The sequence below is a fragment of the Henckelia pumila genome, chromosome 2 (genome assembly GCF_033568475.1).
Source record: "Henckelia pumila isolate YLH828 chromosome 2, ASM3356847v2, whole genome shotgun sequence".
NCBI classification, from domain to species: domain Eukaryota; kingdom Viridiplantae; phylum Streptophyta; class Magnoliopsida; order Lamiales; family Gesneriaceae; genus Henckelia; species Henckelia pumila.
Genome location: NC_133121.1, coordinates 171,614,669 through 171,635,560, shown reverse-complemented (window position 1 = coordinate 171,635,560; position 20,892 = coordinate 171,614,669). Strand labels below are relative to the sequence as shown.

General features: G+C 39.7%; 1 protein-coding gene across 1 annotated transcript; it reads left to right on the top strand.

The window, feature by feature from the left end:
* The first annotated feature begins 7,661 nt into the window (after positions 1 to 7,661).
* Positions 7,662 to 11,499, top strand: LOC140882429 (protein MID1-COMPLEMENTING ACTIVITY 1-like). Its single transcript, XM_073288427.1, has 7 exons — positions 7,662 to 8,381; positions 9,087 to 9,466; positions 9,619 to 9,725; positions 9,857 to 9,928; positions 10,012 to 10,118; positions 10,708 to 10,801; positions 11,286 to 11,499. The coding sequence occupies exons 1-7, from the start codon at positions 7,974 to 7,976 to the stop codon at positions 11,336 to 11,338; spliced, it is 1,221 nt and encodes a 406-aa protein (XP_073144528.1). The 5' UTR covers positions 7,662 to 7,973; the 3' UTR covers positions 11,339 to 11,499.
* Positions 11,500 to 20,892: the final 9,393 nt, after the last annotated feature.

The window sequence follows — 20,892 nt, the reverse complement described above, 5'->3', positions numbered from 1 at the left end:
GGTTTGTTCAGTTTATAGCCATTATGCCGTCGGTTTGAGTTTCGAGATTTCGAACCCTTTGAGTTGTTGCACTTTGGCTCGTGAGTAATCGTTGTTGTTGATCATCTCTTATCTTCGTACAGATTCGTTGGAGTTTGTCGAGCCTTGTGTTAGCAACATTTGGTCGTCGAGAGTTGGACGAAGAACGTAAAGAGAATTACCTTGAACCGTAGTTGTTGTTTAGATTGTATAGTCTTTGATACAATCTTTTGTTGTAGCATTTCAAGAGTTGGAACTACTGCATTGAAAGGTAAAAGCAGTCATCGTAGCGGGATAGCATACTCGGAACTGTTGGTTCTCGAGTTTCCCTTTCAAATCACATATTGCATCAATACTTGTTCTAGCATGTGGAACTTGTATTTTGGTTGTTATTCGAGTTGTTTATGTGGCTTATGTTTATGTTTTGTTATGCATTCATCTTGAGCCAATCTTGTTTCTAGCGGGCAGAACCGCCCCTTTTTGTTTAGACGTTTGGGAACTATGATTGAGTGGCCTAGGTCGTAGTCGTTTCGCCTGGTGCTAGCATACTCATTATAGTTGCTCAAAGTCTAGAGGAGTGGGATACGTGGCACCACCTCGATTGGGAGAGTCGGTGAGTCGTTATGTGATCTTATCCTCAGGATCCCAAAAGCACAGCAGCAATCCCTCGTTTATCAGATTTGATATCCCGGTTTAAAGACATGCATTTCATTACGTTGTTATTGATTTCGTTGTTGTCTTGAAAGCATGTTTATTGTTGTATTACTTGTTATGTTGCTTTTACTGGGATTATCATTCTACCGGTTATCCGGCTGTTGCTTTGTTTTGTATGTGTACTTGGCAACAAGTGGGGCAGGACCAAGTCAGCGAAGGCCTGGTTAACATCAAGAGGGAGAGCTGGTAGTGAGACTCGGTTTAGAAGTCATGTCAGCATGTCTACCTAGTGATATTGGAACATGTTTAGATATCGAACTTCATCGTTATGTTGTTGTTGCATGTCCTCTACTTTGAACAGTTGTTGAACTCCAGAATTTTTTGTACTAGTTGGAAGAATTGAGTTGTAATGCATGTTTATGTTTTGAAGCACAGAATGGCTTGAATGGCATTGGTTAGCCTTGCTTTTTTGTTGGATTGAGTTTGAAGGAAAGGCATACCATGTTCTGAATTTTTCTGGGAAAGGGGGTGCGCTCGATCCTAGATTATTGCAGGATCAAGCACGGCCCCTGTGATTTCCGAGACAGAGAGTTTCAGAAAATGGTGCGCTCGATCCTGTCTTTTTGTCGGATCGAGCGCGGCACCCTGCATTTTTCTCGGCAGAGAGTTTGTAATTATGGTGCGCTCGATCCTAGGCTTTTATAGGATCGAGCGCAGTACTGTTCTTTCAAAAAAAAAATTTATTTCTTCTTGTTGCCTTATCTGATATATGGTGCATGATAATTGTTTATATTATCTTAAGAATAGAAGATTAGAACCGAGGCCTCACAATATCTGTTGACCTTAGCAAGACAGAGGCTATTCTGAATTGGTCACGTCCGACTACAGCTTCTGAGATTTGTAGTTTCCTTGGTTTAGCAGGATACTACCGACGTTTTGTGGAGAACTTCTCTCAGATAGCTAAGCCTTTGACTCAGTTGACGAAGAAAGAAGTTTCTTTCGTGTGGTCTGATGCTTGTGAAGACAGTTTTTGTGAGTTGAGACGTCGTTTGACGACAGCTCCAGTTCTTGCTTTGCCGTCTGGATCAGGTGGTTTTGTAGTCTTCACTGATGCTTCTCTCCAGGGTTTGGGGTGCGTGTTGACTCAAAATGGCCACGTGATTGCGTATGCTTCTAGACAGGTGAAGACTCACGAGGAGAACTATCCCGTTCATGATCTAGAGCTTGCAGCCATTGTCTTTGCCTTGAAGATATGGCGTCACTATCTGTACGGAGAACGATTTGAGATCTTCACCGATAATAAGAGTTTGAAGTATCTGTTCACTCAAGCTGAGTTGAACATGCGGCAGCGTCGTTGGATGGATCTGTTGAAAGATTATGACTGTGAGATCAAGTACCATCCAGGTTCTTCTAACCCCATTGCTGATGCGCTTAGTCGCAAGGTCTATGTGAGTTCCCTTCGTACCAGTTCAGTTTCGAAGGCAGTGGAGGAGTGTTGTTCTTTAGGATTCACATTCCGTCATAAGAAAGAACAGCAAGGGATTCATGTTTCTTCTATGCTTGCAGAGCCAGCATTGTATCGACGAATCCGTGAAGCTCAAAGTTCTGATCTGAAGATGCAGAAGTTGGCCCGTTTGGCTGAGGGTGATAGTACTTCTGATTTTCATCTGCAAGGAGATGGTTTGTTATGTCTCTCTGGTCGAGTAGTTGTACCCGAGGATTCTACTTTGAGGAATGAGATCTTATCACAAGCTCACCGCAGTCGATTCTCTATACATTCAGGCAGCATGAAGATGTATAAGGATCTTCGCACTCGATTTTGGTGGAAAGGGATGAAGCTCAGTGTCTATCAGTTTGTATTCCGATGCCTTGTGTGCCAGCAGGTCAAGGCAGAGTTTAGACGACCCGGAGGGTTACTTCACAGCTTAGAGATTCTTGAGTGGAAGTGGGAGCATGTGACGATGGACTTTGTCACCCACTTGCCTATGTCTTTTAGGAATTGTGATGCTATTTGGGTTGTCGTGGATCGATTATCAAAGTCAGCGCATTTTCTTCCCTATAACCGCGATTATACCTTTGATAGGATGGCGCAATTGTATGTGCGGGAGATTTTTCGATTGCATGGGATTCCGTTGAGCATTGTCAATGATAGAGATCCGAGATTTACCTCGAGATTTTGGGATAGTTTCCAGCGAGCCCTTGGTACTACTTTGAGCCTGAGTACAGCTTATCATCCAGAGATGGATGGACAATCCGAGTGTATTATTCGCACTTTAGAGGATATGCTTCGCGCGGCGGTGATGGATTTTGGCCCAACGTGGCATGATCATTTACCCTTGGTGGAGTTCTCTTATAACAATAGTTTCCATCGCAGCATTGGCATGGAACCATTTGAGGCTCTTTACGGACGTCGTTGTCGTACACCTTTGTTTTGGGACGAGGTTGGCGAGCGTCAGGTTGAGGGTCCTCAGATGATTCAGCAGATGACTAATGCAGTGGAGTTGATCCGACGCAGGATTAAGGCGGCCCAGGAACGACAAGCTAGCTACGCGAACACTCATCGGAGACCGTTACACTTCGAGGTGGGGGAGCATGTGTTATAGCGTGTGTCTCATTTCCGGAAGGTGATGAGATTTGGTCGCAAGGGTAAGCTGACACCGAGATTTATTGGTCCTTTCGAAATTCTCGAGAAGGTTGGGGATGTGGCTTATCGTCTGGCCTTGCCACCCGATCTTTCGGAGATTCACGATGTGTTCCACGTGTCCTTGTTGAGGCAGTACGTGGCGGACGAGTCGCATATTTTGCATCCGACCGAGGTAAAGGTAGATCGGGATCTATCATATGTGGAAAAACCCCTGCGGATTCTAGACAGAAAGGACAAGGTACTTTGTAACAAGCGTATACCGTTGGTGATGGTACAGTGGCAGCGCAGAGGTACAGAGGAAGCTACTTGAGAGTTGGAGAGTCGAATGTTAGCCAAGCACCCCGAGTTATTTTGAGATTTTGTACTTCTTTGTACCGAGTCTGTACTTGTTCAGTTGTAATAAAGGATATTCGTGTTGAATCCTGTACTTTTCCTCTGACTTTAATTTCGAGGACGGAATTTCTTAAGTGGGGGAGAATGTAGTGACCCGTATCCAAATTTTATGATTAATAGGTAATTAATCAAGTGATCATGTTTAAATTTAATAAAACATGATTAAAGAAATTCCAAATGAATTAACGGAGTCCGAAAATAGATCCAAAACACTTGAAAATGGTGGGCATGGCTCGGGAGGTTCGGACGCTCCGAACTGGTGTTCGGAGGACCCGAACGTGATCGGAGTCAGGATAGGAGGCCCGAGGAGTTCGGACAATCTGAAGAAGGGTTCGGAGGATCCGAACCAGGATCGGAGGCTCCGTCGGTGGAATCGGAGGACCCGAACAGGGTTAGGGCCTACGTCATCAATTACGTCAGCAAGGTTACGTAATGGCTGACGTCACTGATGGGACTTCGGAGGACCCAAAGTTAGGATCGGACGATCCGAAGTCATGATCGGAGGATCCGAACCAGTTCGGAGGGCCCGAAGCCGAGTTCGGACGGCCCGAACGCCGTCTGTAAATAGAGGAGCCGAGGTTCATTTGTGACTCGCTTATTTCCTCTCTTCTCTCTCTATTCCTAAGCCTTTTAACTCAGATCTAGGGAGATCTAGGCGTCCTACGGGAAATCCGGAAGTGGCTTAGTGATCTAGGCGTCGTCGCGGAGTTGTGGCCTAGTTTTGAGGCTATCTACAGCAAAGGGCTAACGACGGACGCAGGTATAGCTTGGGCATCCTAAAAATATTTAGGAGTATGCATTAATTTATTTAAGGCTTTTAGAGCTTTATTATTGATACATGGATATTTGCATTGTAGTAGCGGTAGACTGGACTAGTAGGCTTGGAGTCTAGACCAGCAGTGTTAGAGGTACGTAAGTACTGACCGAAATAGCCGGCATGATATATTTGCATGTATGTTGCATGAGTATGTGCTATATGTCTTATCATGTTTTAGCATGTTTTACCGTCTTAGCACATACATGATTTTACGTATGACTGCATCCGGAGAGATGTGAGTCATTGACAGTCTCCATAGGGAACAGTGATCTCATATTGGACTCGAGTCAGGTATGACAGTTTCCATATGGGACTTTTATCCTATTTTTGATTCAGGTCAGGATGGGGTTGGCTTAGCCCTGATATGGAATATACGAGTACCCCGCGGAGTAGCTCTCTAGCCGATACTATATATTTTTGGCGCCATGAGCAAGTGTTTTCACTTTAGTTTTAAATCATATTGTGTGCGCATATTTGTATTTATATCATTGCTTTCGTATTGAGCGTTGTCGCTCACGTCCCTGTATTTGGGTATCGTGGTGTACCTTGTGGCGGGGCAGGTTTGAGGCTGGACGATCCAGGCGGCTCTCAGCCGGATTGAGCTTTGGAGAGTGCGAGGTTGTAGAGGGTAGGGATTTGTTTACCCTGAACCTTCGATTTGGTTGTATAATAATATTTATACACGATTGTTATCGTCGGTTGTATTCTGCCGATTGGATTTGTTATATTTTAATTATCCGCATCTTTACGCTTTAAGTTTTAATTGCATGCGCTTTTATCGTAACTCTGATTAGTTAGTGGATCCGGATTGGGTCACTACAGTGATAATATATTTCCTCAATCCCAATCATTTCAGCTTGTGTGTATTTTCACACATATTAAGAAAGTTTTTGGAAAAGTAAATTTGTAAAAAAATTCACATTTTGTCTTTACTTAATGAAAAATTTAATAGAATAATATAATTATATAAGTAGTTAATGATATTAATTTAATAAGGATAAATTGGAATAAGAAATTTAATATTAAATATAAAAACTAGAATATATAATTGAGACGGATGAAAAAAAAAAATGTAACCTAAATAAGTGGAACGGAAGGAAGAGGGAATAATCACTATATCCATGAACCAGCAATAAATTACATCCCATTAGTGTTTGATTGTGTGTATAAAAATATGAAAATGTTTTTACCATAAAGGTCGGTGAGCATTTGGTTAATTCTGTTATCAACCAAATTGAATTAACTGAAACTAGTTTAACATAATTTTTGGCTTGCCAAATCAAATTAAAATCGGTAATCTAATTAACTGATTTTTTAAATAAAAATAATTGAAATATGAGATTTTTTTATAATAAAAAACATTATGCAAAAAATTAAAAATTACGGGAAATATTAAATATTTAAAAATAAATATTATGGATTATATGTAAGTTTAATAAAAAAATTAAAAAATTTATTTGTTTAAGTATTTGGTTAACCGAATTTTTTTTTACGAAACCTGAAATGTTTTAATCGACATTATTGATATTTTTAAAGACTCAAATCAAATTTTCAAATTAACGGAACTAAATGTTTGAATTAATTTAGTTCGATTGGTTAATTCAATTTAACCGATATAATTCTCACCATAATAACGAAGCGAATAATTAAAAGAAATTTTTTCGGTATTAAATTGTATATCGAGTATATTATTTGAAATTAAAAGTAAAAAAACGAAAATAGTTAAAAAGTATATTTTAAAAATTACACATAAAAAACGAAAATAGTTAAAAAAAAAATTATATTTTAAAAATTACACATAAAAAGAGTATCAAAATCCGAGTTCAAAAACATATCCTATAGATTGGCCTCCACAAAGTGGAAGTAGCTGTAGGGTTGCTAAAATATTGTCAATGGCCTGGCATGTAGATAGATCGTAGATGCTTGGGTTAGCGATGGCCCATTCACTCACATCATGCAACTGAAAATTATGCAAAACTCCACCATTCAATAATTTAGATTTATTTGTTCGGTTCTTTTTTTTAAAAAAAAAAAATTTTAAAAAAAACTATAATTTTTTAAGCACAATTTTCATGATATTAAATATTAATAACGAAAAATGATTTAAAATCCATTCGATCGCCACGAGAACATGAAGTTCTTGAAATTACATGATATGATTTATGACAATAGACAATTGTCAATATGTATACATCAAATCACTATATGCCAATAATATTCCCATCAACATTCTTAAAAAATAAAATAAAATCCATCAACTTTAAAATTATACACAGCTTGAGTCACAAGTTGTTTGATATTGTAAGCTCATTCTCTTTTCAAATATTATATTTGTCAGCAGATAAATTATTTTGATTCTTTTGAATAAATTAATTCACTAAGTATGATCGATCTTTGTAATATTTTCAATCCAAAATATATAATAAGTGTTAAAGTAAAAATTTCAATGGGATAAAAATATCAATCAATCGGTATGATATTTTACTACTCATCAATTTAATTCGAAACAGAAAAGCAAGCTTTTTTTCTAAAAAAATAAATAAATATTATTTTAAATTTCTTTCTAATTTATATTTTTTAGCTGTTAACATTAATTTTTAGATTTCTAAATAACTAATTTACAAAAAAAAAAAGCTATAATTATTGATAATTGTTAAACTTCAGTTTATTTTAACCATATAAGGCCTCAAGCAACACAAATCACAAAAAAAACATAAAAATAAAATAAAATAACAACATTATACTATAAGAATTCTTTCCAATATCGTCCGTTCGAATTGAACACGTAATTTCTTTTTGTCAAGAAAAGAACTAAAATTAATCCTCACATGAGCCAATGACCTCTGATTCATGTGGAATGAGATTTTCTTCGAAGTAAACCATTTTTTGAGAAGAAAAGAACTATAATAAAATCATTAAATTTATAAATATTACATTCATTTATCAAAAACTATATATAAATAATGAAAATGGTATAAGTTCAATTTTTGAACCATACAACTTAAATAACACAATCATAGGAAATAGTTATATTCCGTGGAATTCAGGAGAATCGAACAGTACCAAAAACTATACTAAAATTATGAGATATATAATATGATTTATAATTCGTAAGTGTATATGAACTCCAAGCTGTCCCGTAGAACATTTCCCCACTCCACAATCAAGAAACATAATCATAGTACCATAGTGTGTAGGATTTCACCAAACCTGAACAAAAATTATTCACATTTCAAAAAGCAAATTCGCCTAAAGCAATACAAACATATCCATTCAATCAATCCTGAATTCTCCTTTCCCTTTCACCAATCATCATTTTCCAGTTGAAATTAGCAGATGAAGTGAACAACACTGCCCTTTTGCCAACGGCACTTCGCGTAATCTGTGCCATTCGTGAAACCCATTTCCTGGTCGACTAATCTGACCAAGATTCGAAGTTTTTGAAAGATGTCGACTTGGGAGCATTTCGGGGAGATAGCGAATGTCGTACAATTAACGGGGCTGAACGCGGTGGCGCTGGTAGGTTTGATCGTGAAAGCGGCAAACACGGCGCGTATGCACAAGAAGAACTGCCGGCAGTTCGCGCAGCACGTGAAGTTGATAGGGAATTTGCTGGAGCAGCTAAAGATTTCGGAGCTGAAAAAGTACCCGGAAACGAGGGAGCCATTGGAGCAGCTGGAGGATTCGTTGAGGAGGGCTTATCTTCTTGTGAATAGTTGCCAAGAAAAGAGTTATTTGTACTTGATGGCTATGGGGTGGAACATTGTTTATCAGTTCAGGATGGCCCAGCAAGAAATCGATCGGTATTTGAGGATTATTCCTCTGATTGCTCTTCTTGATAATGCTAGGTTCAAGGTATTTTCCATGTTTTGTCTTCTGTTGGATTCTGTTTCAACTTGCCGTTGGTTTTGATTTTTGAATGGAATAAGGTTGAATGGGAAGTGGGAATCTTGACTTTAAGTTCTTTGTAGAATGTTTTTTTTGTTGGTTTTCATTGTTTTGTGTTGTATTTTCATGGAATATTCAGCCACCTTCCATGAGAAATATATTCTTGATCTTCAGTACAAAGGCAGCATAATTTTGATAGAGGCATTTATTTCTCTGTTGCACTCCATTTTCTGCTCAAGTTTCTTTCAATATTTTGTTTTGTTTTCGGAAAGAGATTTTGAGTGGCCGGCGTAACTTTCTAAATTTTGTTTGGTCCATTGATTAAATTACAAAATCTCTGATCGGCCCCAGGCCCTCAGGAGGATTTCTTGATGTATGAGTTCGTGATTGTTCTTGGGTGGTTATAATGGTTTACTTACAACTTTGGTGTCAAAATGTGTATAGATTCCTTCAGCAATATGAACCGATACACTTGTCTGAATTCTCATACATTTTAACCAATTATTTCGTAAGTTCGTGAAGGAGACATTCTAAAGTTGCTATCTGCGAGTTTTGTGTGGTTTGTTCGGACTTTGGAAGGATTGTTTTATGTTAGCAAGCATTGTTTGGGGACTATGGATGTATGTTCGTGTAGTAATGATTATTCGGGCACTGATTTGTGTAAATATCCAGGAGAAGTTAGAAGAGATTCAGATGGATCATCGTGAGTACACCTTAGATGAAGATGACAGGAAAGTGCAAGTTGCAATTTCTGCAAATGACACTATAGCTTTGAAGAAAAGTATTTCCTTTTCATACCCAAATTTACCTTTTGATAAGGCTATGCGAAAAGAACACGAAAAGCTTAAGGCTGAGCTTCAACAATCACAAGCTAACATGGATGTTGGCCAATGCGAAGTGATTGAACGTCTGATTGATGTAGCTGAAAATGCCTCAAGTTGTGCCACACAAAAAGATATACCACAAAAGACGACCCAAAAATTGAAGCAGGATGATGGGCCTTTTCCCTGTCACGAAAGTCCAAGAAAAGTTGACAAGCTGACGAACTCAAGGTCTGTTTCATTTTTTTTTCACTTACATTCCAGATTACTAATTTGCATCTTCTGTTATGAAATGTCTCCGAAAGAATGCTTGTTTCAGACCAAGATCTACATCCTGAATGTCTAAATTTAGAGTTTTTTGTGTGCACGGTTTCTGGACGTAGTCAAAAGGCAGTTTCCCCAGAATATGATGTGGTATCATCCAGGGAAAGAAATTGGCAAGAGAAATGGCATACAGATTTACTTGGCTGTTTTTCTGAGCCGTACTTGTGTATGTTCTCTTCACACAAAACAGCATCCTTTTCGAGTTGCAGACACAAATTTTATTACACAATCTCATCTTCTCCTGCATCTGGTTGAGTTATTATGGGTGCATGTTCATTTCGAAAATTGTATTGGCAGGTGTAAAGACCTCCCTTTGTCCATGTGATACACTTTCAAAGGTTGCATCAGTAGCTACTGGCAAGGAAATGTGTGAGTGCCACTAGCATTTTCGCGCCAATTGAATTTGATTGGATCGGAGAACTAATATATTTTTTTCCGGCTTGTCAACACAGCTTCAGCAGAGGCTTGTAATGAAATAATGGCGTATTCTTTAGTACTGGCTTGTTGTTGCTATACTTGCTGTATCAGAAGAAAGCTTCGTAGGAGACTCAACATCGAGGTATCTTGATATGCTTTTCTTATTTAGATTTCACTATTGAAATAGCACTCCCAAATGCCATTTTCCATTCAATGCTTACTTTACCCTCACCGATCTCGTATCCAGTGGGAAACAAATGATTTGTAGAATCATAGCACTTGCAAACAATTTCTACTGTAAAAAAATTATGAGTGAATAGAGAAGATGATTAAATTGAAGAGGCTTAAATTTGCACAACTCAAACACCAAGTACATTGTAGTATGTAAGACTTGCATTTTCATGTTGCCCGTTTTGTTAATTTCTTAGATGGATCCAAGAAATGAGTTGATGTGCGGCTAGAGTTAGCATTTTTGACAAAAATTAGGTACAAAATTTCGTTTTCAATTCGCCTCATTTCCGCGCTTATTCCCTCCGTGTTGCAACATGCCAAACAACATATTCGTCTAAAGTTTTCTCAAGTCTCATTTTTCAACAGTGATATAAATATATAGGTAATGTCACACTCTTTAACTAAAGCTAACTCTGATTTTGATGGGTCGGTCGATTTTAGCACATGAACTCGTAAGTCGCATGATATATGCAAAGCTGCACTAATTCATCTCTTATCAGGGCGGATTCTTGGATGATTTCCTGTCACATGTTATGTGTTGTTGCTGTGCGCTAGTTCAAGAATGGAGGGAAGTCGAGATACGTGGAGCTTATGGTAATTTAAACCACTCAGACTTAATGTAGCATTCCAGATTCAACGACTGTCCCCACTGCACCAAGATAGATCTTTCCAGCGTGCTATGTCGTCCCTCTTACGCACGCACCCTGAGAAACTTTCCATGGGTCGCCCATCTCAGAATTACCTCAATTCAAGCACGCTTAACTTTGGAGTAATTCTGGAATGGGTGACCCCCTGAAAAGTTTTTCAAGATGCGTGTAAATGAGGATATAAACACACTAGAAAGACCCGTCTAAGTATAGTGGAGACAGTCGTCGAATTTGGGTCGTAACACTTACCATGATTGAATCATCAGATAAAATTTTATCATCATATAATGATCGATCATGTGTGTCACTAATCTCGCATGATTTTTAACAGAAACAGTGATTAACATCGAGGCTATATTTTGATAGCTTCAAGTTTCTCAATGTCTCTTTCTTCAAAAGAAGATAATTATAATACGATCCTCTGTCAACAGGTCCACAAAAGACCGTGACCACCCCTCCAAGATCGCTGCGCATGGAGTCGTGATAAACGGGTGTTCGATGGACCCGTGTAGATTTGTCACTACTAGATGCAATACTCGAATTTAGACGAGCTATATTTTAGTTTTCGAAGAAGTTTGATACACGAATCTTTACTCTCTTCTTCTTCTTGCTTGTTTTTGTTTATAATGTAGAGTAATTTAATTATGTGGCTAAATTTGCTTTAAATGCCAATGAGATGCTCCTTGCTTTCCAATACAAGTCAAAGAACCATTGTGATATATCCTCTTCATCCCCGTTCTATACTTTTCAACGATGAATTGACGAGGCGAACCAAAAGGCCTAAAACTCCGAGTGAGAGACCTTTCTCGCACATCACAAATAAGAGGGATCAAATCGTTTTTACCCGAAACAATTGGGGTGAAAGGGCAATTAACCCAATAAAAATATGTGGATCCTACAAAAAAGTAAATGTGGAATCCATATGGACACGAGAAGTACATCTTCCATTGGACCACTAACGATCTTATCTCCCGCAAACAATACCAGGCATACTTCATATATTCCTCAAAATATTTTATTTTACTATGATAAATTACCAAAACAAGGACAAATAAAACCAAATAAGTTACAAGCCCTTGAGTTTTGGCTTTCGGCCCCTACTTGATATGCTTGTTGAATCCGATATTTTGGTGATAACAAACAACAACTCATTGTATAGGAATGTGCTGCCAACCATTGTATTTCAGGAATCTACTACAACTTCTACCGGAAGCTTGTCAACCGCCTTTGCTCTCGACCGGCTGAAGTCACAAGCCTATCGACTGGCTATCAAAACCAGCAGAAGATAAATCTATCTACCGGAAGCTTGTCAACCGCCTTTGTCTCTCGACCGGTTGAAGTCACAAGCTTATCGACTGGTTATTCAAACCAGCAGAGGACAAATATCTCTACCGGTAGAATGCCAACTGCCTATCTAGATATCTCGAGACAAGTACCTGTGACAAGATGTTCTTTGCAGGATCTTTTATTAAAAGCAGAACCGGCGTTTCAGAAGATTTGTTGACTCCTGCAAATCAAGACAACAGGTTGTACCAAAATGGCAAAAACACAGAATGACTGCAGATAAAGCATTCGACCGTTTATTCCAGTTTTGGATCCTGGAAGTTGTCTGCAGTGTACGATCTTCATGCAGAATCATCAATGCATTTATGAGCATTAAATGTGCATTCAATGCAGCATCAGAACGTTCAAAATAAAGACGTTGATGATTGACCTATATAAAGGGAATATTGCTCAAGAAGTGACAACAACGTCAACAACAAAAAAAAAGAGAGACAAGCAATTCAGAAAAATCTCAATCAACTCAATCACTTGAATAATATCAAAAGTCCTCATCTGATATACTTGAGCACACTTACAAGATCACTCATCTGCTGCTCAAATAAACCCTCGCCTACAGTTCACATATCTGATCGTCAAGGATCATCCTAGGGTTTTCAAGCCTCTCGACCGCTCTGCAGTTTGAGAAGCTCAACTCAACTATACACATTGTTGAAGAGAATTGAAGCTACTCTGAAAGCTTCCACCAGTCTGATAAGAACTGAGAATCTTATCTGTGTAAATCTAGGAGTTTCGGATTAGGCATTGGATAAGTCCTAAGTCTGAAGTGGGTGTATTACAAGACGTTGTAATAACCAAAGTCTTCTAGTGAATTCCTTCCTAAGTGGAAGAAGGGGAGACGTAGAAGGATTAAGCCTTCGAACTTCCATAAATCGTGCCTTAGTCTTTACTGCTATTTATCTTACTTTCTGCTCATACATTGCATTATAAACTTTGCATCACTAAAACCTCTGAACTATTTCCGCACTATTTAAGTTGTTCAAACCGTTTTAGAAGTTGAGAAAACAGATTAAGTGAACTAAACCTCACTTGATCATTTCGAAAGAAGAAGAAGAAAAGTTTCAGAGTGTATTCACCCCCCCTCTACCCTCTGAACCGATCCCAACAAGTGGTATCAGAGCGGGTTCCTTTCTCAACTGCTGATCTGAAGTTTTAAAATCATGACTTCTTTCAACAGAATTCCTATGTTTTCTAAAGAAGAGTATGATGATTGGAAAATTCGCATGCAGGCACATCTTGCAGCACAGGATGATGACATGCTATATGTCATAACAGACGGTCCTATCAAAATTATGAAGGTCAACCCAGCTCTAGCCGATGGTGCAGGACAAATGATTGAGAAACCAAGAGCTGAGTGGACCACTGAGGACAAAAAGAAGGCTAATCTTGACAATGTGGCCCGGGACATCCTATACAAAACACTGGATAAGAATATGTTCAGCAAAATCAAGTCATGTTCCACAGCAAAGGAGATTTGGGAGAAGCTCACTCAGCTATGTGAAGGGAATGACCAGACAAAGGAAAACAAGCTAACTTTGGCCATTCAAAAATATGACAACGCCAAAATGAAGCCAGGGGAAACCATGGCTGAATTTGATGAACGGTTCAGTAGTATCATCTGTGATCTTATTGCTTTAGGTAAAACTTATACTAACCGTGAAATTGCTGTGAAGGTTATGAGAGCTTTACCCAAAGAATGGGAGATCAAGACAGTGGCCATGAGAGAGTCAAAAGACTTAAGCAAGGTTGAACTGCATGATCTCTTTGCAGATCTCAAAGCCTACGAGTTCGAGCTCAACATGAGAACAGAAGATGAACCATCTACTTCTCAACCAACCAAGGCCTTAACCTCAACCGTGATATGTCCACCGGTCGAGGAAGCTCCAAAGAGATCAGCTGAGCAAATCAGCAATGAAGCCATGACACTCTCTTGTCAAGAAATTTGGTAGATTTATGCGTAAAAACAATTCTAAATTTAAAAATTATCATAAATCGGACCATACAAAGGATGGTCCTACTTGTTTTAACTGTGGCAAGTCAGGCCACTTCATTGCAGACTGCACCAAGCCTAAGAACAATGATCAGAAGCAATTCTCCGAAAGAAGAAGGGGTAAGGAGGATAAAAGGACGTTTAGAAAAGGAAGAGACCAAAGGGTTCTAGTAGCAGACGAAAGCAAAAGCAAATGGGCTGAGTCTGACTCTGACAACTCCAATACCGGAAGCTCTTCAGATGACAGCGATGATGAAAAAGTGGAATGCCTTATGGCCGATATCGAAGAAGAAGCTGAGGAGGTATTTGACTTTGGCTCACCTGAATTTACTCACAGTGATTTAGTTACCGCTTTACACGAAATGGCTAATGAATACAAAGCATTATCCAAGGAGTTCGAGGAAGTAAAGGCAGAAAGAGCTGACCTAAAAGATAAGTCAAGCAAATCAAGCTGCATGCAGCAAAAAGAGCTTGATGGTCTTAAGGTCAAGCTAAGTCTGCTGGCTACTGAGAACGACACCTTGAAAAGAGTATTCCAAGCTACCTTGATTGAGAATAAAAAACTACTTGAAACCATTAAGGCTTGGAATAAATCTTCTGTAACCATTGACAAGATTCAAGAAATCCAAAGACCGGTACATGATAAAACCGGTCTAGGGTTTGGAACAAATGAACAGTCTATGGAATCCTGTATTCAGTCAAGCCTGGACAAAGGCAATCTTAACAAAATAAGATTTGTCAGGTCCAGCACGATATATGAACACGATAAGTGCAGCTTTGACAAAAATCAGAAAGTATCTAACGAACGAAGCTCTAAGCATAGAGGGCTGGGATATGTGGATCCCCAGACCTCTAATCAAAGAGGAACTTGGATCAAACCAAAACCTAATGAAAGAAGAAAGGGAAACCAATCTAATTTCAAAAGGCCATGGAATGAGTCTAACTACTCTAAGAAAAGATGGTCAAAGGAGAAGCCTTACCAGTACTTTAATTGCAGGCCAGTTCAAAAGAGGTACAGGCTAACTGATGAAAATCAAAAAGGCAAGCAGCACACAACAACCTCACAAGCACACACATTTACTGCCTATCGACCGCACAGATTTCTGGACACACACACGGGCAAACCTGTAAGGGTGTTCCAGGTGTGGGTCCCGAAAGGGCTAATCCGACCTGGACCCTACTAGATATGGGTACCAAAAGTTCTTCACTCTTTGCAGGTACTAAAAGTCCAAACGGGCGAGAAAACCACTTCTATCAAGGACACTACCTGGTATTTAGATAGCGGTTGCTCACGACACATGACAGGGAATCCAGAACTTCTAACAGAAGTGGTGTTGTGCAAAGGACCAAAGATCAGCTTTGGAGACAACTCCAAAGGTAAAACCGTGGGTAAGGGTAAGATTATCCATGGTAACATCATTATTAAAGATGTGTTACTTGTTGACAAACTATGCTATAATTTGATAAGTATTAGTCAACTATGTGACAATGATCATTCGGTCGAGTTTCACAAACACACTTGCCACATAAAAAATGACAAAGGTGAGACTCTCATGACCGGTGTACGAGACCTAAACACCTACAAGGTAAACTGGTCTTGCTCACATATTTCTTCACCTACTTGTCTTACTGCTCATCATGATAAACATTGGTTGTGGCATAAGCGGTTAAATCATCTAAATTTTAAGTCCATTATTAACTTGAGGAAGCATGATTTGGTTTCTGGTCTGCCCAAAGGAGATTTTATAAAAGACAAAGTTTGTCCTGCTTGTCAACTAGGAAAGCAGGTGAGAGCAACCTTTAAAAATAAAGGGTGTATGTCCTCTTCCAAATGTTTAGACTTACTTCACATGGACCTATTTGGTCCTATACCAGTAAGAAGCATAGGGGGAATGAGATATGCTCTTGTTGTTATTGATGACTTTTCTCGATTTACTTGGGTCATCTTTCTCTCTTCAAAAGATCAAACTGCACCTCACCTGATTAAGCTTTTTAAACGCTTGCAAAATGAACAATCTACTGTGATAGATAGAATCAGGAGTGATAGAGGGACTGAATTTTTAAACACCACTCTTATGACTTATCTAGATGATCAGGGAATCAAGCATGAGTTTTCAGCTGCTAGATCCCCACAGCAAAATGGGGTGGCTGAAAGAAGGAACCGTACTTTAAAAGAAGCAGCCAGAACTATGATTGCTGATTCAAATGTTTCTCAAAGGCTTTGGGCAGAGGCAGTTAACACAGCTTGCTATACTCAAAACAGATCTATGATTAATAAACGATTTAACAAAACTCCATATGAGATCTGGAATGGCACAAAACCTGATATTTCATACTTCAAAATTTTTGGGTGCAAATGCTTTATCCACAACAATGGCAAAAACCATTTGACAGCCTTCGATGCCAAAGCAGACGAAGGAACTTTTATTGGTTACTCAGCCGTTAGCAGAGCTTATCGAGTGTTCAATCAAAGATCACTAACGGTCGAGGAAACCATTCATGTTATTTTTGATGAATCTACTCTTTGTACAGAACAAACTCAAGGGAGCATAAATGATCTAAGTCATAGACTGGAAAACACAAATCTACAGGAAGAGAGTGACAGTGATCTATATCCTCCAAAGAAGGATGATCCAGTTCCCTCTACCGGGTGTGATCAAACAAGGCCAGAAGTGGATCCACCGGTTGATAACAATCCTCCAGCCAATGATGATCCAGTAAACGAGGACGTTCATCAACCAATTGATGACAATCCTTTAGGGAATTATTTTAGGTGGAACAAAGATCATCCACCTGGGTTGGTCATAGGTGACCCTTCTGCTCCTCGAAAAACACGTGGTCAAATGATTAATGAATTCTTGCATGCAGCTTTCATATCTCAGGTAGAGCCCAAGAAAATAGATGAAGCTCTATCAGATGCCAGCTGGATTGAAGCTATGCAAGAAGAGTTGAATCAATTCACCCGCAACAATGTTTGGCATCTAGTTCCTCGACCGAAAAATCAAAATGTGATTGGAACTAGATGGGTGTTTCGTAACAAGCTCGATGAACATGGCACTGTTGTGCGTAACAAAGCTCGACTTGTTGCTCAAGGATTCAGACAAGAAGAAGGCATAGACTTTGAGGAATCCTTCGCGCCAGTTGCAAGACTAGAAGCAATCCGCATCTTTCTTGCTTATGCAGCCTTCAAGAATTTTAAAGTTTATCAAATGGATGTGAAGTCTGCATTCCTCAATGGTCTACTTCAAGAAGAGGTGTACGTTGAACAACCACCAGGTTTTGTCAATCCTACTCATCCTCAATATATCTATAAACTTGACAAAGCTCTCTATGGATTAAAACAAGCACCGCGTGCTTGGTATGACACATTACTAAAATTTTTACTGGAACATGATTTCCAAATTGGAACGGTCGATAAGACCCTGTTTAAATTTGTAAAAGATGATCATGTGTTACTAGTACAAATTTATGTTGATGACATTATATTTGGGTCAACTAACCCCAAGTTGTGCTCAAAGTTCTCTAAACTGATGAAGGAGAAGTTTGAAATGAGCATGATGGGCGAGCTAAACTTCTTTCTTGGACTTCAAGTGAAGCAACTTGAAACTGGAATATTCATCAATCAATCCAAGTATGCCAAGGAATTGGTAAAGAAGTTTGGAATGGAACAATGCTCAACTGTATCTACCCCCATGAGTACATCAATTAAGCTTGATAAAGATGAAGGGGGAATTCCGGTCGAGGTAACCATGTATCGAGGCCTTATTGGTTCACTGCTTTATTTGACTGCCAGTCGACCGGATATCATGTATTCAGTTTGTTTATGCGCTAGATTTCAAGAAGCACCTAAGCAATCTCATTTCATTGCCGCCAAACGAATAATTAAATATATTAAAGGAACTACTAATGTGGGTCTTTGGTATCCCAAAGATTCAAATCTTAATCTTATTGGCTATTCAGATGCAGATTATGCAGGTTGTAGAATTGATCGCAAAAGTAAAAGTGGCACATGTCAATTCCTTGGAGATAGACTAATTTCGTGGTCAAGTAAGAAGCAGACATCAATTGCTACCTCGACCGCCGAAGCAGAATACCTTTCTGCTGGCAGCTGTTGTGCTCAAATACTCTGGATTCAACAGCAGCTTAATGATTATGGGATTCGGTCGAGTGAAGCTCCAATCTACTGTGACAATACAAGTGCCATAGCCATCACTCACAATCCAGTGATGCACTCTAGGACAAAGCACATTGATGTCAGGCATCACTTTATCCGAGATCATGTCTTAAAGAAGGAAATCAGGCTGGAATACATCTCTACCGATCAGCAAGCAGCAGACATATTCACCAAGCCTCTACCGGATGCTAAGTTTTCATATTTTCGAAATATTCTTGGCTTAGTAGATTTAAATTAGTATGCATGTGTTTAGGGGGAATGATTGTCAATATGACATTAATAGATTAGCTGTTACGTTGCCATAAATATTGGCATATCATCCGCCTTTAACTAGTCTCTGACAGGCTTCGTACTAGCAGCTTGGTGCTTTGAACCAAATGACATTAATTGGGCGCCTTGATTATGCTCTTCAAAACTTTTTGAAATTCAAAAATACTTTTCATTACGTCACCCTATGGCCCATAGGTTCCTATATATACTTCTTTACATTCGTATATCAATCTTTCACCTTTGCTAAAAGCTTTCATATTGTATTAAACGCATCATCGAATTACTCTCTAGATTTTGCTTACTCTCTGCTCGAGTTCTTATCTACAGCTATCATGTCGATCCAGAAGACTTGTCTCGCAATCAACTTTGATTCCGTTGTTAAGGCAAACAACGCAGGAATATCTGAGGTCTTCACCATGCTTGAAGCCTCTGGACTGAAGAAATTTTTGGAATGCAGCGCCATCTGCGATTTGCCTGTTTTGAAGGAGTTCTTCGCAACCGCTCAAATCGAGCATGGGACTATCAAATGCTTGATCAAGACAGAGGTCTACTCCTTCAATCAGAAGTTCTTCGCCAGCACATTTGATCTGCCCTCCAGGGGTTTGACAAAATGCACGGATCTTCCAGATGGTAACTGCTCTTATTGGTTGAAGGAGTTCTCAACTACTGATGCTCCGATCAAACTGCCGGCCCAGAAGACATCTCTCAAAGCTCCATTTAGGCTACTGACTAATATCGTGGCCAAGAATCTTCTGGCCAAGGCTGGATCTTACGACAAGGTGACGCTGGAGAAATTTCAATACATGGCTTGTATTGCCTCCAAGATCAACGTAAACTGGTCAGACATTCTGTTCAATATTCTATGTGAAATGATCAGGGGCAAAGGGCAATCCGAGGGATTTGCTTTGCAAATCTGCCACATCTTGGGCATCCTTGGAGTGGATTTTTCCAAGACTGAGCCTCTGCATCCCACCAAATGGCTCAACAAGTCTACGATTCTCAAATTCCTGAACAAGAAAGAGACTGCGGTCGACACCTTGCCCTCAACCGCAAAGGTTATTGCTATCCCTCAACCGCTTTCAACGGTTCCGGTCGTGGTCAAACCAGTCCATACCAAAAAGTCTGCCAAGCGTCAACTGATCATCGAATCTGACTCTGAAGATGAATCACGTGAGAATGTTCCACTGATTCAAGCTTTCAGCAAGTCATCCCCGACGGTCTCCAAAGCAGCTGTGTCATCCACGCCTGCAGGCGAGAAGAAGAGGCAGCACAAGAAGCTAAAGTCCCTTTCTGGACTTGCTCCTACCCTGCCAACGGTCGAGACTACTACCGTTGTTGCTTCTACTGCTCCTCGTCCTACAAAAGGTGTGATAATACGGGAAGGTGCCTCATCAGCTCCTGAGGTCACTCTAGCTGATCCCAAAGACAAAGGGAAAGGTGTGATGATCTACACACCCAAGGCTCAACCAGCAGCTACGTTAGAACTCAATATGATCATCTCTCACGTGCTCCGTACTGTCAAGCGTCATCTACAACGTTTTGACAGATGACATCACTCCCGCACTCACTTGACACTCGCTCAAATATTTCCCAAATGGAAATCTCTCAACGTCATTGAGCAGAAGATGCTTCTATTTGCTGATACTGAAGACATCGTGGAGGCTCTGGGAAGAAGACATCTCATAGACTTGAAGCTTCGAGGAAGCCTGCTATCTCTGCTAATTAATGAGCGTGTCAAGAATTTCAAATCCAAGAGTCCTACCGCTGCCGATGACTTTGTGATTTTGACTGGACTACAGGATAGTCTACGTCAAATCACTCAACTACTTCAGCACTTCCAAGCTCTCAACAATGTCAAAACACCAGCTTCAGCAGCCTGTTTACAAGCTTATGTGCTGGAAGTACAAGTGATGATGAAAACCTTTCTCACCCAAGATCAGGGTGAAGAAGACGTCTATGCTCTCCCTTCTTCAGATGGGATTCTGACCGATCTCATCACTGCTGACCTCTTTCAATCATCTGCTTTAAGATCGAGTGTGGCAGCATCTTCATCGGTCGACCCCTCCTCAACCGCAGTCCAAGCAGTTACTCAACCGGAAGCAGTTGTGATTGCTCACTCCTCTCCAGTGACGACCACTCACACTTCTCCCGGTCATTCACAAGATGTTTTAGAAGTGGTTGCACAAGAGATACCTGTCACTTCTGTGACAGAGGCTCCTTGCAGTAGTGAAGCAACAGTGCCCCCAACGGAGATATCAAGCAC